General features: G+C 39.4%; 1 protein-coding gene across 1 annotated transcript in view; it reads right to left on the minus strand.

Annotated features, from left to right (window-relative positions):
- The window catches only part of DHX35 (DEAH-box helicase 35), a 254,621-nt gene that overhangs the window by 213,663 nt on the left and 17,309 nt on the right, over positions 1 to 23,649 (minus strand). Inside the window, exons 7-12 of the mRNA XM_053714905.1 lie at positions 12,193 to 12,262; positions 10,214 to 10,273; positions 2,108 to 2,220; positions 1,866 to 1,962; positions 1,535 to 1,693; positions 1,013 to 1,223 (exon numbers count right to left, since the gene is read on the minus strand). Coding sequence (XP_053570880.1) covers positions 1,013 to 1,223; positions 1,535 to 1,693; positions 1,866 to 1,962; positions 2,108 to 2,220; positions 10,214 to 10,273; positions 12,193 to 12,262 — 710 coding nt within the window. The remainder of the gene's footprint in view (positions 1 to 1,012; positions 1,224 to 1,534; positions 1,694 to 1,865; positions 1,963 to 2,107; positions 2,221 to 10,213; positions 10,274 to 12,192; positions 12,263 to 23,649) is intronic.

The raw sequence follows: 23,649 nt of genomic DNA on the forward strand, positions 1-23,649 counted from the left end.
TCAATTAGACTATAGAGTTAAAAATTGTTATTGTTTAAAAAGATAGATAACACCTTTACTACCCATTTCCCAGCTTTGCACAACCAACATTCTTATATTAATATACTTTATAACCTATGCCTGTTAACTATCTCAATGGATTTTATGATTAGCTTTTCACAGCTAGACAGTGCTAGTTCAGGTGTGTCATATAGATAACATTGTGCTCACTCCTGTGGAGTTCTCATAAACCAGCAATAATTGGCTGAAATTCAAGATTGTAAACAGCACTGAGATAAGGGGCCAGTCTGCAGAGGATTAGAAACAAGATTAGTGTATTAATTAAAAAAATAACCGTGCTGGTTATGCAAAACTGGGGAATAGCTAATAAAGAGATTATCTTTTAAAAGAATAACAGATTTCAAGGAGGCTATCCCTTTAATCTTACAAAATATTCTACAGCAAAATTTAACAAAAATTTATGTTAAAAATGTTTAAAATAATATGAAAGTTTTAATTGTCTACTGGCTGACCAGGACAATTCAAGCAACTGTACTGGTGCATACAAGTATGTCTCCACTGGCTTTTTTTTACATATATAAATAAATACATTTAGTAACCTGTCTTAAATGCAACAAAGAAAAAAAAAAATAGTTTAATGCCTTCAAATTCTATAGCAAAGATGCGCCGTCGTGTCCACCTGTATATTGATTAGATTATAGAACAAGAGTTCAAGAGGTTGGCAACAGTTTTTACTAAAACAACATTATGTATTTTAGAGCTCACAGTATCAAATACTCTCACTTAGGGCTTAATGATCTAAAGTTATCCAGTCTGCTGATATTATCTAAGGCGCCAGGTCCCTCAAATAATCTTCATGATTCTCTAGCTATGCAGTGTTTTGGATGTAAAGGAGAGACACATACAGTAAAATACCATGCTCAAAAAAGGCTCTAAAAGATTTTGCGCGATTTCTCTCCATGCCAGCAAGTTTTTTATTTTCAGACCCTTTGTGTCCTGAATTAAACTTCACCTGTATAAAGCCGGTAGCATTGCCCAGAGCGATTCCTCCCACTACGTCCTGCTCTCTGATTAGCTGAGGCTTGTGAAACCGGAACCAGTACCAGGGACTCCACTGCTCGTTTAGGATCATACGCCCTAAGCTTGACAAAGCCACAATCTATGACGAAGGAGATCCCATTTATAGTGATGGACGTCTCAGCGATGTTTGTAGCAACCACCACCTGAGAGGGAGAGAGTGGACAAGTATATAAAGGCATGTCAGTCTCAAACACTTGCACACACTAATCATAACCTATACCTGCTCATTTACTCTAATAACCTAGCTATACTAGAAAAAAACAGCCTAGACCATTAAACACAGCATTACCTCTTTCACAAAAGGAACAGGTAACAGTCACTGCACATCAAGGGCTAGCCACAGACATAAACAAATTAAATAAGTTGAAGGAGTTCTCAAAATATATAAAAAAGGTCACCAGCCTAACACACAAAGTCAGCACTATTCTCGACCACATAGAGGTTCAGCACTTACCTTCCTGATGTTATGGGAAACCCTCTCAAACACCTTCATCTGTTCAGATGCTGGGAGCCCTGCGTACATAGGGAGAATACGCATGTGCTTCTTCATGCCTGAGCGAGACAGAACACGTGCTTGCTCCACCAACATGGATACAACACTCTCAACCTCCTCCTGTAGTACAAATAGGGGAGTACAAACTGGCATTAGCATATAAATAAATGAGATATAAAGAAATTATTATATTTGAAAAGGTATGTTGAGATAGGAAAATGAATTCGACCAGACTGAGCACTCGGCTTGTGATGCGTTTATGATTTTCCAGGATCTGGATCAATCCACTTACCTGGCCTGTTAGGAAAGCGAGAATGTCTCCCTCCATGTCACTCTGATGAATCTTCATCACAGTCTGCACTGTGGACTTTAAGTAATCTGGGACTGGGCTGTGACATAGGAAGCATAGAAAGGCATAAAGAAAAGAACAACAAAGAAGTAGAGAAGGGAACAATTAAAGGTGTAAATGGACAAAACCAAAAAATGAAAATAAAATTGAACCCATATATAAAGCCATGTTCTTCAATAACAGACCTCTGAGTATAGAATATATCAACAGGAAAGGTTCTTCCTTCCACAGTCAGGATAGCACAAGTGTCTCTGCTGGGGTCGGCTGTGTCATTTTGATTAAAGAAAGCCTTGAATTTCTGTCAGGTGTTGTAAAAAGAGAATATTCACAGATTACAACAACAACTAAAAATAAAAGAAGTAAAATATTAGAATAGATAACCCATGGTCAGACTCACCAGGGAACAAAAGCCCTGGTACATATGGATGCAGAGTCAATTATTAAAGAGACATAAATCTGAAATAGGATAATACTCTAAGCCTAAAGGCCCTATTGCTAGCCGATATTTGCATAGACATCACAGAGCCTGAGCTAAACATGAACAGTGATTGGTGGCTGCACCCATATGCCACTTCTGGATTGGCTTAGCTGCCATGTTCAGTTCCAGTCCCATAATCCATTGCCGTTTCTGGGGGCTGGCTTTCACTATGTTTTTTTTTACCCCTTTGTGGGGATTAAACATGTATATATAGGCAACAATAGTGTATTAAAGGGACATTAAAACCAAACATTTTCTTTCATGATTCAGATAGAAAATACAATTTTAAACAACATTCCAGTTTACTTATCATACTTATTATCTAATTTGCTTCATTCTTCAGATATTCTTTTTTAAGAAATAGTAATGCACATAGGGGACCTAATCACAAGAGGCATCTATGTGCATCCACCAATCAGCAAGAGATAACAAGAGAATGAAGCAAATTAGATAATAGAAGTAAATTAGAAAACATAATTTATGCTTACCTGATAAATTTATTTCTCTTGTGGTGTATCCAGTCCACGGATCATCCATTACTTGTGGGATATTCTCCTTCCAAACAGGAAGTTGCAAGAGGATCACCCACAGCAGAGCTGCTATATAGCTCCTCCCCTAACTGCCATATCCAGTCATTCGACCGAAGACAAGCAGAGAAAGGAGAAACCATAGGGTGCAGTGGTGACTGTAGTTTAAAATTAAAAAATACCTGCCTTAAAATGACAGGGCGGGCCGTGGACTGGATACACCACAAGAGAAATAAATTTATCAGGTAAGCATAAATTATGTTTTCTCTTGTAAGGTGTATCCAGTCCACGGATCATCCATTACTTGTGGGATACCAATACCAAAGCTAAAGTACACGGATGAAGGGAGGGACAAGGCAGGTACTTAAACGGAAGGTACCACTGCCTGTAAAACCTTTCTCCCAAAAATAACCTCCGAAGAAGCAAAAGTATCAAATTTATAGAATTTTGAAAAGGTATGAAGCGAAGACCAAGTCGCCGCCTTGCAAATCTGTTCAACAGAAGCCTCATTTTTAAAGGTCCATGTGAAAGCCACAGCTCTAGTAGAATGAGCTGTAATCCTTTCAGGAGGCTGCTGGCCAGCAGTCTCATAAACTAAGCGGATTATACTTCTTAGCCAAAACGAAAGAGAGGTTACCGAAGCCTTTTGGCCTCTCCTCTGTCCAGAGTAGACAACAAACAAAGCAGATATTTGACGAAAATCTTTAGTAGTTTGTAAATAATACTTTAAACCACGAACCACGTCAAGATTGTGTAATAGACGTTCCTGCTTTGAAGAAGGATTAGGACACAATGATGGAACAACAATCTCCTGATTGATATTCTTATTAGATACCACCTTAGGTAAAAACCCAGGTTTGGTACGCATAACTACCTTATCTGCATGGAAGATCAGATAAGGAGAATCACATTGTAAGGCAGATAACTCGGAAACTCAATGAGCCGAGGAAATAGCTACCAAAAAAAAGAACTTTCCAAGATAAAAGTTTGATATCTATGGAATGAAGAAGTTCAAACGGAAACCCCTGAAGAACTTTAAGAACCAAATTTAAGCTCCAAGGTGGAGCAACAGGTCTAAACACAGGCTTGATTCTAACTAAAGCCTGACAAAATGCCTGAACGTCTGGAACTTCCGCCAGACGCTTGTGCAAAAGAATAGACAGCGCAGAAATCTGTCCCTTTAAAGAACTAGCTGACAATCCTTTCTCCAATCCTTCTTGGAGAAAAGATAATATCCTGGGAATCCTGACCTTACTCCATGAGTAGCCCTTGGATTCACACCAATAAAGATATTTACGCCATATCTTATGATAGATTTTCCTGGTGACAGGCTTTCGTGAATTAAGGTATCAATGACTGACTCAGAGAAACCACGCTTTGATAAAAATCAAGCGTTCAATCTCCAGGCAGTCAGTCTCAGAGAAATTAGATTTGGATGGTTGAAAGGACCTTGAAGTAGAAGGTCCTGTCTCAGCGGCAGAGTCCATGGTGGAAAGGATGACATGTCCACCAGATCTGCATACCAAGTCCTGCGTGGCCACGCAGGCGCTATCAAGATCACTGATGCTCTCACCTGCTTGATTTTGGCAATCAAACGAGGGAGCAGAGGAAACGGTGAAAACACATAAGCCAGGTTAAAGGACCAAGGCGCTGCTAGAGCATCTATCAGCGTTGCCTTGGGGTCCCTGGACCTGGATCCGTAACAAGGAAGCTTGTCGTTCTGGCGAGACGCCATGAGATCCAGTTCTGGTTTGCCCCAACGATGAATCAATTGTGCAAACACCTCCGGATGGAGTTCCCACTCCCCCGGATGAAAAGTCTGTCGACTTAGAAAATCCGCCTTCCAGTTCTCTACACCTGGGATATGGATAGCTGATAGGTGGCAAGAGTGAATCTCTGCCCAGCGAATTATCTTTGAGACTTCTAACATCGCTAGGGAACTCCTTGTTCCCCCTTGATGGTTGATGTAAGCCACAGTCGTGATGTTGTCCGACTAAAATCTGATGAACCTCATTGTCGCTAGCTGAGGCCAAGCCTGAAGAGCATTGAATATCGCTCTCAGTTCCAGAATGTTTATTGGAAGGAGTGTCTCCTCCTGAGTCCACGATCCCTGAGCCTTCAGAGAGTTTCAGACTGCCCCCCAGCCTAGAAGGCTGGCATCTGTCGTTACAATTGTCCAATCTGGCCTGCGAAAGGTCATTCCCTTGGACAGATGGACCCGAGATAGCCACCAGAGAAGAGAATCCTTGGTCTCTTGATCCAGATTTAGTAGAGGGGACAAATCTGTGTAATCCCCATTCCACTGACTGAGAATGCATAGTTGCAGCGGTCTGAGATGTAGACGTGCAAACGGCACTATGTCCATTGCCGCTACCATTAAGCCGATTACTTCAATACACTGAGCCACCGAAGGGCGAGAAGTGGAATAAAGAACACGGCAGGAATTTAGAAGTTTTGATAACCTGGACTCTGTCAGGTAAATCCTCATTTCTACAGAATCTATTAGAGTTCCCAGAAAGGAGACTCTTGTGAGAGGGGATAGAGAACTCTTTTCCTCGTTCACCTTCCACCCATGCGACCTCAGAAATGCCAGAACTATGTCCGTATGAGACTTGGCAATTTGGAAATTTGACGCCTGTATCAGAATGTCATCTAAATAAGGGGCCACTGCTATGCCCCGCGGTCTTAGGACCGCCAGAAGTGACCCCAGAACCTTTGTAAAGATTCTTGGGGCTGTAGCTAACCCAAAGGGAAGAGCTACAAACTGGTAATGTCTGTTCAGGAAGGCAAACCTGAGAAACCGATGATGATCTTTGTGTATAGGAATGTGAAGATAAGCATCCTTTAAATCCACTGTAGTCATGTATTGACCCTCCTGGATCATAGGTAGGATGGTACGAATAGTCTCCATCTTGAATGATGGAACTCTGAGGAATTTGTTTAAAACCTTGAGATCTAAAATTGGTCTGAAGGTTCCCTCTTTTTGGGAACCACAAACAGATTCGAGTAAAATCCCTGTCCTTGTTCCTCCTGTGGAACAGGATGGATCACTCCCATAACTAGGAGGTCTTGAACACAGTGTAAGAATGCCTCTCTATTTATCTGGTTTGCAGATAATTGTGAAAGGTGAAATCTCCCTTTTGGAGGAGAAGCTTTGATGTCCAGAAGATATCCCTGGGATACAATTTCCAACGCCCAGGGATCCTGGACATCTCTTGCCCAAGCCTGGGCGAAGAGCGAATGTCTGCCCCCTACTAGGGGGCTGATACTTCATGCTGACTTAGGGGCAGCAGCAGGCTTTTTGGCCTGTTTACCTTTGTTCCAGGTCTGGTTAGGTCTCCAGACCGACTTGGACTGGGCAAAAGTTCCCTCTTGTTTTGCATTAGAGGAAGTTGATGCCGTACTCGCCTTGAAGTTTCAAAAGGCACGAAAATTAGTCTGTTTGGCCCTTGATTTGGACCTATCCTGAGGAAGGGCATGACCTTTTCCTCCAGTGATATCAGAAATTATCTCCTTCAAACCAGGCCCGAATAGGGTTTGCCCCTTGAAGGGAATGTTAAGCAGCTTAGACTTTGAAGTAACGTCAGCTGACCATGATTTAAGCCATAGCGCCCTGCGCGCTTGAATAGCAAAACCAGAATTCTTAGCCGTTAGTTTAGTCAAATGAACAATGGCATCAGAAACAAAAGAATTGGCTAGCTTAAGTGCTCTAAGCTTGTCAAGTATGTCATCCAATGGGGTCTCTACCTGCAAAGCCTCTTCCAGAGACTCAAACCAGAAAGCCGCAGCAGCAGTGACTGGGGCAATGCATGCAAGGGGCTGTAGAATAAAACCTTGTTGAATAAACATTTTTTTAAGGTAACCCTCTAACTTTTTATCCATTGGATCTGAGAAAGCACAACTGTCCTTGACAGGGATAGTAGTACGCTTAGCTAGGGTAGAAACTGCTCCCTCCACCTTAGGGACTGTCTGCCATAAGTCCCGTGTGGTGGCATCTATTGGAAACATTTTCTTAAAAATAGGAGGGGGAGAGAACGGCACACCTGGTCTATCCCATTCCTTAGTAATAATTTCTGTAAACCTTTAGGTATTGGAAAAACATCAGTTCACACCGGCACTGCATAGTATTTGTCCAATCTACACAATTTTTCTGGCACTGCAATTGTATCACAGTCATTCAGAGCAGCTAAAACCTCCCTGAGCAACACGCGGAGGTGTTCAAGCTTAAATTTAAATTTAGACATATCAGAATCAGGTTGAATCTTTTTCCCTGAGTCAGAAACATCACCCACAGAAAGAAGCTCTCCTTCCTCAGCTTCTGTATATTGTGAGGGAGTATCAGACATAGCTCTTAAAGCGGCAGTATGCTGTGTATTTCTTCTAACTCCAGAGCTGTCTCGCTTTCCTCTAAACCCAGGTAGTCTGGATAATACCGCTGACAGGGTATTATCCATGACCGTCGCCATGTCTTGTAAAGTAAACGCTATGGGCGCACTAGATGTACTTGGCGCCATTAGAGCGTGAGTCCCTTGAGCGGGAGTCAAAGGGTCTGACACGAGGGGCGAGTTAGTCGGCATAACTTCCCCCTCGTCAGAGTCCTCTGGTGATAAATTTTTTAAAGACAGAATATGATCTTTATTACTTAAAGTGAAATCAGTACATTTGGTACACATTCTAAGAGGGGGTTCCACCATGGCTTCTAAACATAATGAACAAGGAGTTTCCTCTATGTCAGAAATGTTTAAACAGACTAGCAATGAGACCAGCAAGCTTGGAAAACACTTTAAATCAAGTTAACAAGCAAAAAATAAAAACGGTACTGTGCCTTTAAGAGAAACAAATTTTGTCAGAATTTGAAAAACAGTGAAAAAAAGCAGTAAATCAAACGAAATTTTTACAGTGTGTATAATAAGCTAACAGAGCATTGCACCCACTTGCAAATGGATGATTAACCCCTTATTTCAAAAAACGGATCAAAAAAACGAGACACGTTTTTTAACAGTCACACCAAACTGCCACAGCCTTGCTATGGGCCTACCTTCCCCAACAAACGATTTTAGAAAGCCTAAGAGCCCTTGAGAGAGGTCCTATAGCATTCAGGGGACTCCTGGAGGAAGCTGGATGTCTCAGTCTGTAAAAGGTACTGCGCAAAAAAGCGCTAAATTAGGCCCCTCCCACTCATAGTAACACAGTGGAAAGCCTCAGGAAACTGTTTCTAGGCAAATTTAAGCCAGCCATGTGGAAAAAAACTAGGCCCCAATAAAGTTTTATCACCAAAGTATATATAAAAACGTTTAAACATGCCAGCAAACGTTTTATATTGCAAATCTATAAGAGTATTACCTCAGAAAGTAAGCATGATACCAGTCGCTATTAAATCACTGTATTCAGGCTTACCTTACATAAATCTGGTATCAGCAGCATTTTCTAGCATTCACATCTTCTAGAAAAAAATTTAACTGCACATACCTCATAGCAGGATAACCTGCACGCCATTCCCCCGCTGAAGTTACCTCTCTCTTCAGTCATGTGTGAGAACAGCAATGGATCTTATTTACAACCTGCTAAGATCATAGAAATCAGAGGCAGATTCTTCTTCTATTTTCTGCCTGGGACAAAATATTACAACTCCGGTACCATTTAAAAATAATAAACTTTTGATTGAAGAAAAAAGACAACTACGTTACACCACTTCTCTCTTACTACCTCCATGCTTGTTGAGAGTTGCAAGAGAATGACTGGATATGGCAGTTAGAGGAGGAGCTATATAGCAGCTCTGCTGTGGGTGATCCTCTTGCAACTTCCTGTTGGGAAGGAGAATATCCCACAAGTAATGGATGATCCGTGGACTGGATACACCTTACAAGAGAAATTTGTTTAAAATTGCATGCTCGTTCTAAATCGTTAAAGAAAAAATGTGGGTTTCATGTCCCTTTAAGATATTGTAATGCATTTACTCACATTGTTATTAAAGCTTTATGTAAGACGAGTAAAAATAATGGAAACAAGAAAGCAAGACAACCTTTTCCCTCATTTGTAATAAATCAGAAAAGTTTACAAAACCTTCTGATACCAATGTCTCTACTTTTAATAAGAAAACTGCTTATTAATTTGTTTGTATGACATGATGTACTGTAATAAGGAATGATTGCTAGCTAAACCACTGTTACAGAATGTGACTGCCAGCTGCAAATGGGAGGAATGTTGAGTGAAACCAATATACACCAATATAGATATTAAGGTTAAAGGGACATGAAACCCCAACTTTTTCTTTCACGATTATCAAATTTGCTTCATTTTTTTCATGTCCCTTTTGGAAGGAGCAGCAATGCACTACTGTGATCTATCTGAACACATCAGATGAGACAGACACACACAGATATATGTTAGCATATAGTATAGCTCCCAATAGTGCATTGCTGCTCCTGAGCCTACCTAGGAATGTTTTTCAATAAAGGATAACAAAGAACAAAGCAAATTAGATAAAGTTGTTTAAAATGACATCCTCTATCTAAAATAACAAAATAAAAAAATAAAATAAGTTTATCGTCCCTTTAAAAGGGACGTCAAATATAAACTTTCATGATTCAGATAGGGCATGTCATTTTAAACAACTTTCCAATTTACTTTTATCATCAATTTTGCTTTGTTCTCTTGGTAGTCTTAGTTGAAAGCTAAATCTAGATAGGCTCATATGCTAATTGAACGCTTGAACGCTGCCTCTTCTCTGAATGCATTTTGACATTTTTCACAACTAGAGGGCGTTAGTTAATTTATGCCATATAGATAACATTGTGCTCACGCCCGTGGAGTTACCTAGGAGTAAGCACTGATTGGCTAAAATGTAAGTCTGTCAAAAGAACTGAAATAAGGGGTCTACAGAGGCTTAGATACAAGGTAAAAGGTGCATTACTATAACTGTTGGTTATGCAAAACAGGGGAATAGGTAATAAAGGGATTATCTATATTTTTAAACAATACAATTTATGGTGTAGACAGTCCCTTTAAGGTTAGGGGTTAAATGGTAATCAAGGCCAACCAAAATACTTGTAAGGCAGCATATTTTAGTGTTTGGTCAGCTTCATATTTTTTGTTGATGAACAACAACAACGTTGGTCTGTTATGTGTAATTTGCTGCAACTTTACACTGTCACAGGTCGTGCGCAGTCATAAGGGGAAAAAACTGAATATATATGGTTTTCTATGACTACAGTTTGCATTTAATAAAATAAATAATCACAACCTGCATAAAAGCAAAACATAAATTGAAATGTTCACAAACTTACCTCCGCATCTAGTGTTGCAGAGGCCACAATCAGTCGTAGATCCCCTCGCTTTTTCTGAACCTATAAGAGAAGGTGAGAAATGCAAAGGGTTGATGGGTGAAAGGAAACGAGTGTCTAGATTGCCAAGCTATTTAATTCAAGCAGTCTAGTATGCTTCAAGAAACATTTAGGTATTTTTTAAACAAACAATAAAAAGGTTTGGCCAGACCAGAGGTTTAATGCGAACATAGAAACATATTTAAATAAAGAAATAATAAATTAATAGCCTCATCCAATTTAAATATACTCCACCCATTAGCAGCTAGAGAAAGGGTCTCCCAACTAAAATAAAGCTAATTGCTTGAAATCAAAACCACACACCACCAAGTGTCCTGTTTACTGTATATATGGGAGTGCACCCACATCTGATAGAAGGAATTCACTTTTATTTTAAAAGAAAACTTCTGAAGCACAAGGGGTCAGCAAAGGTTACATTAAGTACACTCAGTGACTAGGGAAGGGTAGAAAAGAAGACCAGTCAGATCGCAAAATAGAGATCATTTTAAGGTTTGGTGGGTATAATGTTCTGCAAGACTCCTTGGGTTCTGGAACATCTGATTTTTACTAAAAGTCCAATTCTTATGATATATATTTGTAATATCTTAGTCTGAAAACTATGTAACTGTGAGTAAGTAGCAATCTTCAGTTGTCTGCTCTTTCAGCCATGTGATATATATGTGGTTTGGTGCTTGGATGGGGGTGGCAGGGTCTCTTTTGTAGCCCAAAGCACAGTAAAATTACTAAGTAAACAGGTCCTTTCAATAGAAACGGCAGTCACTCAATACTTACAGAGGAATGAAACCCATCATTTCAAATCTAAGAATATAATTTTTTTTGTATGAGTTTTAAGGAATAAGGGACCTTTTGGAGAATATATCACCCTAGAAAGTAAAATAGACAAGTGATTGCCATTTTGATGAAAATCCCCTACCAATAACAAAACTGAGATTTTCCAATTTCCAAAACAGTTTCATGCCCCTCTGTGTTCTGCATGGGAAGGAAGAAAGTGAACAATGCAGATAATCACAATTAAAATAGCAGCTCCTGGGTGTAATGGGGCATAAAAGACATTGTTCAAGATGGGTTGCAAAATATTCTGTTATACAGTGACACAGGTAATCACATGCATCCGAGGAGGACAAGTGATTACAGTCAAATGATATTCACTTGCAGCTTTAATTCAGGAGGAGAGATAACATGCAAATCTGTTTATTCCATGAAATACTACAATCGTTGCTATTAGTAAACTTTGGGCAAGATTTATCATTCATCGGTTATAGGCTCGTTCATTTGAGCCTGCAACTGCAATTTATGAAGCAGCGGTTTAAACTGCTGCTTCATAAAAACCCTCTCGCCAACTTGGATTTGTCAGATGAAAATCCCCCCAGATTAATTAGACCAGGGTGATTGAGAAGCCCTACTTGGTTGCACGAGGGTGGGGGGTGGGGGTATTGCTCGTGCAATGATAAATATGGGGAACATATGCGAACTACAATCATGATGGACGTGTGAATCCTATCCGTTTACAGAATGATACATTTTGCCATTTGTGTTTTGAATCGCACTACAATACTGGTTTCACAGTGTTCTCCACAGAAAATGTTGCTTGCTAGGAAGCATTATGAAGTAGCCAGGTGGGAGCAGTGTATATTATAACATTTTATGTTATTTATAGATGTTACTTAAGCTATTCAAAGCACACATTAATTGCATCATTTTAACATAAATTGATTTAATGAAAATTTGTGCAACAGACATTGAAAACATTAATATTAGCTCATTTTAGCTTAATATTGGTTACAATTTTAGTCAGGTGGTGAGTAAAATCAGTTGGGTGGTGCACCCATTAAACAGTAAATTTACTATGGAACTCAGGTTTACAGTTATGAGAAAGAAATACACTAAAGAAGACACATTTTTCAGGGGGGGGGGGGACTCACCTTTTTGAGCAGGCCAATAGCAATATCTGTGTAAAGGGTCCGCTCATGAGCTTCATCTAACATCAGCACACTGGAAGAAAATTCAAACAGAATTCAGCCATTACGCTGCCACTGCCATTAGTATTTAAAGGAATTTTTTGTATTTATTATTACAAGGAAAAAAAGTACTCTGTACTAAATATAAACTTGCTGTTTAATAGGATTATGCATTGCTGTCCATTGTAGTACCAACCTAGAATTTAAAGAATGACATATACTGTGCAAAATGATTTCCCCTTTGCCAAGTAATATTTACCATATGATCTATGTTTATAAGGTCTCTCCTTGCTCTACTGCTTGATATGGTTGTTAAAGGGACAGTAAATACCTTGAGATTTTAATATCAAATGTTTAGTTCTGTGTAGTACTTTCACTATTTATTTTGCTACTTTTTCAGCTCTCAGAACTGGAAATTCACACTGCAGCCTTCTCAAGGATAACTCTGCTACATGTATTACCCTAACTGGCTTTAGCAGATAACAACGGCAAAACAATGCATTGTATACTAACACTATGACCTTGACTAGCCATGTACTCTGCACATTCAAGTCCGGATTGGTGGAGTCTAGGTATTTAAAAGCAACTGCAGCAAACAAGTTAATAATTTGTTTTTAAAAATGTTTAAAAGGGACAGTAAAGTCAAAATAAAAAACTTCATGATTCAGATAAAGCATATAATTTAAAACAACTTTCCCATTTACTTCTATTCTCTGTTTTGTTTTTGTTGTATCCTTTGTTGAAAAGCATACCTAGGTAGCCTCAGGATCAGCAGTGGACTGTTGGGAACTAGCTGCTGATTGGAGGCTTTACACATGTCTCTTGTTATTAGATCACTTAATTTTGTTCAGCTAGCTCTTAGTAGTGCATTTCTGCTCATTCAACAATTGATAAGAAGAGAGTGAAGCAAATTGGAAAATAGAAGTAAATTGAAAAGTTGTTGAAAAATTGTATTCTGTATCTGAATCATAAAAGAGAAATTTTGGGTTCCATATCCTTTTAACCCCTTAAGGACCGACGACGTATAGGGTACGTCCTAAAAAAAAAAAAAAAAGGTTATACGACCAAGGACGTACGTCGTCAGCTAATTTGAGAGCTGGAAGTGATCGAGATCGCTTCCAGGCGCTCTAACAGTATTGCAGCGATGCCTCAATATTGAGGCATCCTGCAATACTGTTCCCAACTGTCGGCACCCGGATTGATGACTCCCCCACGAGTGATCACTTATGGTTTCACTCCACGTGGAGCCCGGCAGTCTAGCAGAGCATCGGAAGCGATCGGACAGGCTTCCGATGCTCTGCTTGTGTGTTGAGTGCCTCGGTGGGTCGAGGCACTTCGCTAGTAATAAAAAAAATAAAAACTTGATATAAAATAAGCCATATAGCCCCCCTCCCCCACCCCTATGAGGCATCAAAGATGGCGATGCCCAGTGCATCGTGGGGCTTCTGGGGGTGTCCCTACCCCGTCTCATCATAGGGGCAGACTAGGGTCATCCAATCTGAGCTTGCCACAATAAAAAAAAAAAAATGATAATAAAATATCCCATTTGTCTGATCATGTCAATATTTGTAAATATTGAATCTGACCAGTGTGAATCTCTCTCCTCAAGAGAGAAGAGAGAGAGATTTATTTCATATATTTGTTAAAAATTGTGAGACCCAAAAGGTATAAATCACTGGCAGTAGCATAGCAGTACTTTTTTGCTGTCTGAGCATTTTTTTTAGGGGTTCATTTTTTTTTTAGTATTTTTTTTGAGAGACCCAAAGGCTCTTTTCAGAGCCATTTAGTTAATTTAAATTTAAATTGTGTGGATTTTTTTTTAGTAACTTTTTTTTTCTGTGACAAATAAAATGTCACAGAGAATATACAGTGCTGAGGAGGCATATGCCATCCTTGCATCAGAGTCAGATGCCTCTATGTCTGACTCAGACCCCAATTTTGACTTTGCCATATGCTCAGATACATCATTAGATGCAGTCTCAACTGATAATGCTGTATCTGTGGCTGCTAGCCCCCCTGCCAGGAGGCGTGTTGCTGCCATTGCCGCTGAAGAGTGGGTAACGCCTCACCTCCAGAGGCCAGATATCCCACCCTTCACAGCAAATCCTGGTATCAATATGGATGTTGCAGGATTTAGCCCCCAACAATTTATGGAGGTGTTTCTGGGCGATGATGTATTGGGGAACATTGTCGCCCAAACTAATTTAATTTATATACCCATCAGTTCCGTGCTGCAAAGCCTGAAACATATTTGGCAAAGCAGCAATGGGCCTCCATTAATGTGCCAGAATTTAAAAAATTCTGGGCATTGACTATGCTGATAGGCATCATAAAGAAACCCTCCATTCGCTCCTACTGGAGCAGTAGCCCCATCTGCTCTACCCCCATTTTCTCCCAGAGTATGTCGAGGAAGAGGTATGAAATGATTCTACGTTTCATGCACTTCAGCGACAACAGTCTGTGCCTCCCATAGAGCATCCCCAATTTGACAGGCTGTATAAAATCCGCCCCCTGATTACCCACTTTGTTGCCAGGTTTGCAGAGGCTTATACACCTGGAAGGAATATATGCATGGATGAATCCCTGATGGAGTATAAGGGAAGGCTGGGAATCAAGCAGTATATTCCTTCCAAGCACTCCAGGTATGGGATAAAGGTGCATAAGCTCTGTGAGAACGAGACTGGGTATTACTCAGGCCTTCCGGGTGTATGAGGGAAAGGATAGCCACCTTGACCCTCCAGGTTGCCCAGAACATATGGAAACCACTGGCAAGATTGTCTGGGACCTGATATTACCCCTAATGAACAAAGGGTATCACTTGTACTTAGATAATTATTATACAAGTGTCCTTTTGTTCAAGCTACTGTATTGCTTTGATACAGTAGCTTGCGGTACAATTAAAAAGAACTGCGCAGGTTTCCCAGGACAACTTGCACGCACATGGCTATGAAGGGGGGAGACCTCAGCTTTGCGCCAATAAGAGCTGTTGGCACTTAAGTACAGAGACAAGAAGGATGTATACCTTCTTACCACCATCCACAGAGAGAGGACGGTGGAGGTCTCTGTACGTGGCAGAGCTGAGATCATAAGGAAGCCAGTGTGCATCAAGGCTTATAACCGTCAAATGGGTGGGGCAGATCAGCTGCTCCAGCCCTATCTAATTATGCGGAGAACAAGGGCCTGTTACAAAAAGGTTGCAATTTACTTAATGCAGAATGCCACCCACAATGCTTTTCAAAAAAGCAAACCCCAGAATGAAACAGACTTTTTTACAGTATCAGCTCCAGATCATTTCGGGGATTTTGTACAAAGATGCACCTGCTTCCCGGGCGGTGATGGGAGAGAGCAGAGTTGGGGCTATCCATTTTATTTTTAAAATCCCCCCTACTGCCGCAAAGCAGAAACTACAAAAAAAAAATGCAGAGTCTGTACTAAGAGGGGACAGAGAAGGGACACCATATAAATAAATAAAACTGGGGTATGTGATAGGCCCCAAACTAAAAATAGGCCTAAGAAATACTCTCACTTTTAATAACTAAAATTATAACTCATAAAATTGTAACAGAACCTTCCCCAAATCCTGGCAAACCTATGCATGGGGGCATAGGTGATCTTGCAGAAAACAACCTGGAGTGAAATATACACTTTCATGGCAATAAATAAAAATGGGGTATGCAATAGGCCCAAAACTAAAGATAGGCCTATCAGAAGAAATACACTCACTTAACTAAATTTACAAGTCATAAAATTGTAACAGAACCTTCCCAAAATCCTGGCAAACCTATGCATGGGGGCATAGGTGTACTCAGGAGGTCTTGCAGAAAACAACATGCAGTGGTTTTTTTTGCAATAACTTACAACAGGCTCTCCTAAATCATAGCCAAAAAGCAATGTATGTGTAAAAATGAAAAATACAACCACACACTTTCTCCAATTTTTTGGCTAAAACAGTTGCATCAAAACACCCCATATACAATACCTTGGGACATCAACTTCTGAAATATATGCACATTCATGACAAGCAAATGAATTGGGGTATGTAAAAAAAGCCCCCCCAAAAGAAGATATGTTAAATTTAAAAAAATCAAACACATGTCAGAAGTCTGTACTCAGGAGATCTTGCTAAACAAATATTGGGGTGTTCTTTGGCAGTAACACAACAGGAACTGAGAATCCATGCCTTAAGTACAATGTGTGTGAAAAATGAAACAAAATAATGACTAACCAAAAGTTTGACAAAGACTGGTGGTTGAATTAGTGCATGGAAAGTGTTAAAATACCAGCATTTCAAATACCCTAGGGTGTCTACTTTTCAAAAATTGTTGGTTTGATGGGGGTAAATTACATTGTCCGGCTTCAGAATGACCCAAATAGGACATGGGTGCATGATGACATATGTGAAATTTCCGAGTTGGAAAACTGGAATGTGCCACCTAAAAATAAGGCCTTTTAGCCCCCTTTTATCACTGTACTCAGGAGATGTTGAACACATATTGAGGTGTTTTTTTGCATAACAGGAGCTAAGAATCCATGCCTAAAGTACAACGTGTGTGAAAAATAACACAAAATAATGACTACCCAAAAGTTTGAGAAAGACTGGTGGTTGAATTAGTGCATGGAAAGTGTTAAAATACCTGCATTTTAAATACCCTAGGGTGTCTACTTTTCAAAAATATATGGTTTGATGGGGTAAATTACATTGGCCGGCTTCAGAAATTACCCAAATAGTACATGGGTGCACGATGACAGATGTGAAAATTAAAAAGTTGAAAAACTGGAATGCGCCCCCCTAAAAATAAAGCCCCCAGAGAACCCAACATCCCTATACATGGGTGGTATCACTGTACTCAGGAGATGCTGCTGAACACCTATTTGGGTGGTAATTGGCAGTAACCCTTAACATTCTCAGTAAATGTATTCTTAAGTTGCTATTTTGTCAAAAAATCACCACTATTTTTTTTTCTTTCAAACTTTGGCATAGATTGGTGGTAAAATTATTGCATGAAGAGAGTCAATATACCCAAAGTTTAATACCTTAGGTTGTTTTCTTTTTAAAAATATATAAAATGTGAAGGGTTATTCATGGATTCATGACATATCAGTGTTCCAATGTAACTATTGCTATTTTTGAAAGAAAAAAAATGGTTTTGAGACTTCCGGTGATCTGCGTTTTAAGATGGCCACTGATTCCTGAAGCTCAGCACAGCTTGCAGGAGAAAGTGACTATATATCTCACCATCCTACTATCCCTTGGCAATATCTGTGCCCGGGAACCCTCCTGGATCAAGGCAAAACATCCCTTGGCTGCCGAGAAGCAATTTAAAATTGTCAAAGCCTTCTGGCATTGTGGCGCGTCTCCTGCTGCCACGTTGTATATAGTTCTACAAGTTAAATGGCGCTACCTCCTGACATTCTACAATGGATATACCAAGCACTAAAGATCCATGTAAGGATAACTATATTCTAGCTGAAATAAGGGACATATTATTGCCTAGACTAGATCAACTCCTTTCTTCCTGCACGGAGATAAGCGCAATATTGAAGCTAACAGAGCAACCTCTCCGATCGCAGAAATCTATCTCCAATCCACATGGCCTTGCTCTAAATAGTACATCGTACTCACGGGAAACGGATAACGGCTCCACTGATCCGGGTCCCTTAGTGATGAGAGAGGTAACATCGATATTACTGACTAGAGAAATACCCCCCTGCTCATGCCTGTCAGAGTCTGCCATTGATATACCTTCAGAAACCCCTAACCCAGATGTGGACCTTGCAACAAGTGTTGAGGAGAAGGTTGCCTACCATACCTCTAGACTCGTAAAGACTGCAGGGACATTTTTCAGATTGCAATATCTGCCCTACATTAGGCATGGGGACCGGCATGATCACTGTGCGGCGGGTGTGTTAGCTTCTGACCTTCTTGGCTTGCAGCGCTACTTGCTAAGATTGCCAGTGCCTATATCCCACTTTGCATACTGAAAGGATGTTGTGAAGGATTTTCCATGCACATGGTGCCTATGCAACAACTGCAGGGGTCGGCAAGAGCGCACTTTAGTTTTCCCCTTCGGGCATCGGTTAAGTAACATTGATCTAACTGAGCCGGTCACCTTCTTCAACTACTGGTACTCATCTATGTGGAAAACCGGTTCTGTGCACTAAGCAATGTTATTCCTTATACTGCGGACAAATTTAACTCAGATTAACGGTCATGTTTTTGCATTTAATCTCCTTTTCACATACATTTTGCTTATTAGGTTACAGGTTCTGTGTCTATAAGAACATGTTCTCAAGCAGTGAGATATCAGTGTTCGCCTGTATTTAATTAGTTTTATTGCTGTTTTGTTTTCTATATAAAAAAATCTTACTACTAAACACTCTCATAGGTCTGGCTAAATTCCCTACATCACAGCCTTAACACGCTTTCTTTTTGTTAGCTGAGTATTCACTTTAAATTTCACTTTGCTCGGTCAATATATTTATTTTAACCTTAGATTTGACTACTTTAGGATCAGTTCCATGCTCTATCTTTGGATATACTGGGGGACATAATTGGCTACTAGTTCAACAACCTATGACTTATTATTTAAGTAGGATCCATTTACTTTGGCTGAGTCTTGAGCAAGGCAGGTAATTTGTAGAGACTCTAACTAAGAACCCAACCCAGACAATTTTTCACAAATTTTCTAAAAGTCAAAGATATATGCATTCCACTATTTGTATTAATAATTGATGTCAATTTCTGGCTTCTATTATACCTTATCATTACATAACACCTTTTGTGTCCTGACTCCCCAAGCCCCATTGGATAAACCGTGCCCATTGTGTGTTAACTGCTTTGTGCTAGACCTTATAATGAAACTCTGTTTGACCCAATATCATTTGGCTGCGTAACATAATTATCCTGATGACACTAAGGCATTAATTGTTCATCCATTTCCTTATTTGTATCTATGTCAATAGCCTAAGCCCACTTTATATTTACTATTCTATACTTAAACCCTGGTTAACTGATATACTGACCATAAATGTACCCTTTAATGGATTCCATGTAGAGCTCAGAGAGTATATACAGTGCTCTGGTTACACAAGAGGGGAAAAATACCTCTCAAATCTTACACATTTAATGTACCAAATATTGTCAAGTCACATATTTCACCTTGGTCTTGGTCATTGCTCAAATTGTATTGATTATATAAATAGAACATGAGGAACTACCTTGTTTCAATTGGAGGAACTTCGTTACCCCATTTATCACAATAATATTTCTTTATACTAACTCAACATCTCTGTATATATAAAAAACAGATTAAATAATCAAACTTATGCCTGCTATTAGAGTTACATTTCAATAATTGAAATGGATTCCTTTTACTATGGTGGAGTCTTGCATAAGGCAAATAATCTGTAGATGCCTTAACTAATAACGCAATTCAGACAATTTTTCACAGATTGTTGAGAGTGCATAGATATACAAATAAGAAAAAAAAAATGGTTTGTTGCAACAGAACAAAATAACTGCTATATAGTAATGTCCGTACAAGCTTTGAGCTATAGTTCCTTTTTATTTTCTGTTTCTAAGTAGTGACAGTAATAATAAGCAAAGTATGCTGTGCTCCCCTCTCTCTATGGACAATAAACAGTGGGTTATCAAGCCCCTTCGTTATTCTTTTGACCTTTTATGTATATATATTTTGTGCTATTCAGATAACCCTTATGTGACTTGTTCCCGAGTATCAATGTGTAGCTAGTAATCCTTAAAGCAATAATGTACAGGATTTTGAAGGATTTTAAGCGGATATGGAAAAGTTCCAATCTGTAAACCAGTGTCTCTGTTCATGCAGATACATATATATATGAATACATATACCTCCGCTCCCTTCTGTGCCCCGGTACCTCTGACCTGGATCGTCCTAGGTCTTGCTGGTTTGCTATGCGCTGTTCCGGACCCCCGTCCGTCCACACCATGCGGATTCAGCGTCTTCCGTATCGCCACACGTGGGGCGTGACGTCACTTCCTGGATTCCGTCTGTTAATGGTACACCCTGGGCAACTGGGCTTGGAGTTTGCTGGAACTTCAATCAATCCACGGGCTGTTTCAAGCCTCTCTGCCGCAAAATCCTCTGTTGTTAAATCGCACCAAAATAGGTACTTCCACAATTTTTATCCTGATGCCGTATGTATCCTCGGGAACCAAAGTTGAAAGGATATCATCCAGAGAGAGGGTTGTTGGCAAGTCCGGACTGCAGTGCAGCTAGTAGAAAAGCAGCAACTGACTTGGGCAAAAATTAAAGCTCAAAAATTACAAGATGTCAGTTGCTGCAATTAAAAAAAAGTCTCTTTATTTAGAAATATTTAAAATACAGAGGGAACATACCCTATTTGAAAAGAACAGACTAACATGTTTCGGCTTGCGCCGTACTCATAGTCCTAAAACAACATACAGACACTCCTGCTTAAGAACCCTATACTAGGGTTTGATTGGTAGAAATCTCAATTATCAATTAGGGTTTTTAAAGGTGCAGTACATAGTACTCTTATTTAGCAATGGGATAGAATATATACACACATCAATTCATGCAATTTAGAGTATATAATTGTACAGTGCCCTAAATTCACGCATGTCTAACATTTACTTTATGCCTCAATCTCATATTTCTTTTGTTAGAGATGGATTGAACTGAAAAATGGAAAATTCACATCATAGATTTCAAAATTTAAATTATACATTTTAAAGTTTTAAATGGGAAAAAAATAGAGTTAAGTAACATATATAAGACAGTAAGTGCACTAAGTACACTGTTATGTGGTGGGCTTTTTTGAGAGAGGAAAGACTATTCTTTTTTATATATAGATTTCATATCAAATTTCATACAACTTTTCATATAGATTTTATCTCTGAAGGGGCTACAGTGATATACCTAGTTCTTATACTAAAAACCATAGGAGCTTAAAAGTAAATTATGCCTTGTAATGGATTTAAGTAAAAGGAAAAAATAAAAGAAAAAATAGATGTAACTTATAACGTGTGACTTATACTTTTTGTATACACTCTGAGTGTGTTATCTCCATAACCTAGGTTGTGAAAAGATCTTTCTATATATATACTAGTCATCTACACACATAGGTGTTATTGACCAATATATAATTAGAAACTTACATGAGACAGTTATTTATTTATTGATCTCTGGATATCAAGGGTCTTAGAAAGCTCCACAGCTTCATGACTTTAGAAGAAGCCTTCAAAGGGACCCGATGGAGGGGGGGGAAATGACGTGGTCAATTCCAATGATTGATAAAATCATACTCAGAGTTCAAACCAAAAGGAACCTTGGTCTGAAGTCTGAATATCCAGTACATCTCCTGTCTGGATAGAATTTGGAATTTATCTCCACCCCTCCCTCGGGCCTGTACTTTCTCAATTACCATCCATCTAAGACTTGTGCAGTCTTTATCGTGTGTGTTAACAAAATGTTTAACTACGGGGGTGGTACTCTTACCTACTCTAATGGTTGATAAATGTTCACGTATTCGTGAACGTACCTCTCTCGTTGTTAAACCTATGTATTGAAGGTTACAAACCGTGCACCACAAGAGATAGATGCAGTAGGTGGATCTACAGTTCACGCAGGCCACTACTTCAAAGCTTTCCCCTGTAGTGCAGGATTGAAATGATGAACCTATGTGGACATGTTCACATGCTTTACATTGATTGTTCCCACATCTATATGTGCCCCTATGTCTAAGCCAGGAGGATTGTGTCGCTGGGGCCGGTTTTTTTAGTTGTGAGGGAGATAGAATGCTACCCACAGATTTATTCCGTCGATACGAGAACCTGCAGCCTTTTCTTACTGCATCAGCTAGGCAATCATCAGCTGCCAATAGTTTAAAATGTCCTCGGATTATATTGCAAATGGTATGGTATTGTTCAGAATAATCTGTAACAAATGTCAATTTGCGTTCTTGATGACCACTAGGTTTTATGCGGTCCACCAAAAGGGAATCTCTTGTTAGTTTGTCTACTTCGTTTCTAGCTTTCTTAAGCACCTTGGTACTATATCCCCTTTCTTTCAATCTATCCTGTAATGCTTCTGCATCTGCATGAACAGAGACACTGGTTTACAGATTGGAACTTTTCCATATCCGCTTAAAATCCTTCAAAATCCTGTACATTATTGCTTTAAGGATTACTAGCTACACATTGATACTCGGGAACAAGTCACATAAGGGTTATCTGAATAGCACAAAATATATATACATAAAAGGTCAAAAGAATAACGAAGGGGCTTGATAACCCACTGTTTATTGTCCATAGAGAGAGGGGAGCACAGCATACTTTGCTTATTATTACTGTCACTACTTAGAAACAGAAAATAAAAAGGAACTATAGCTCAAAGCTTGTACGGACATTACTATATAGCAGTTATTTTGTTCTGTTGCAACAAACCATTTTTTTTTTCTTATTTGTATTTTTGGGTGTTTGGGCAAAACCCCTGGTTTCTGTATTGCAACAATATGCAGCAAGATATGATTCAAGAGGGATCAACTGTGATCACCTATTATTCACTAAAAGAAGTAAATGAGAGGGACTTTGACAATGTGGAAATAGAGCATATATTCTCACATGATCGAAAAAGTTTTGATTTGCCTATGCTATTTGATGAGATGGAGCGCCTTTTAATCAAGGAAAAGAAAATTAAATGGGATATTTGGACTTTAGAAAAGTATCTAGCCCTTAACATGATACCAAGGGGCTTGCGAATCAGCAAATTTCCAACTTTTGAAACTGATGACCAAGAGTTTATTGATATGTGGAACCTTATTCTGAGTGACTGTTCTGGCCGACTAATGAAACTACTGATAAGTCATAAAACTGAAATGTTAAATGCAATCAGGGTTGATATTTGTGATGTACAAACACTTTTAAACAATTTTTGTGCCAGTATTGATTTTCCCAAATTTGATGCTGTGTTACAAAAAACAATCAGAGAGGTTAAGGAGGAGATTGTTAGTATCAAACACAGCAAATTTTTAAGGGACAAATCAGATTATGATAACAACAAAATCTATATTTGGAACAGAGGCCAAAGATTCCAATATAGGAGGAGTCAGAACAGGGGGCATAGGAGAGGAAGAGGTAGGAGACAGAGAGGTAGGGGTAACAAAAATGTTACTTTTTCAGATAGTGAGGCAGAGTCTGGGGATGATGGTGCATATTCAGCTGAGGAAGAAACCCTCCAGGATACGGTAAAAAGGAACACTAATTATAACAGATTTTCTGGACGGGGGAACATACACACTAGAATGGACATGAGACAGGGTCCTAACAGGGTATATGCAGTCCAACACTCTGGTAAACCCAGCTTTCAACAACATAATACACACCAACAGAGAAAATATCAACCATCTGTAAACCCTGTT

The sequence above is a fragment of the Bombina bombina genome, chromosome 1 (genome assembly GCF_027579735.1).
Source record: "Bombina bombina isolate aBomBom1 chromosome 1, aBomBom1.pri, whole genome shotgun sequence".
NCBI lineage: Eukaryota > Metazoa > Chordata > Amphibia > Anura > Bombinatoridae > Bombina > Bombina bombina.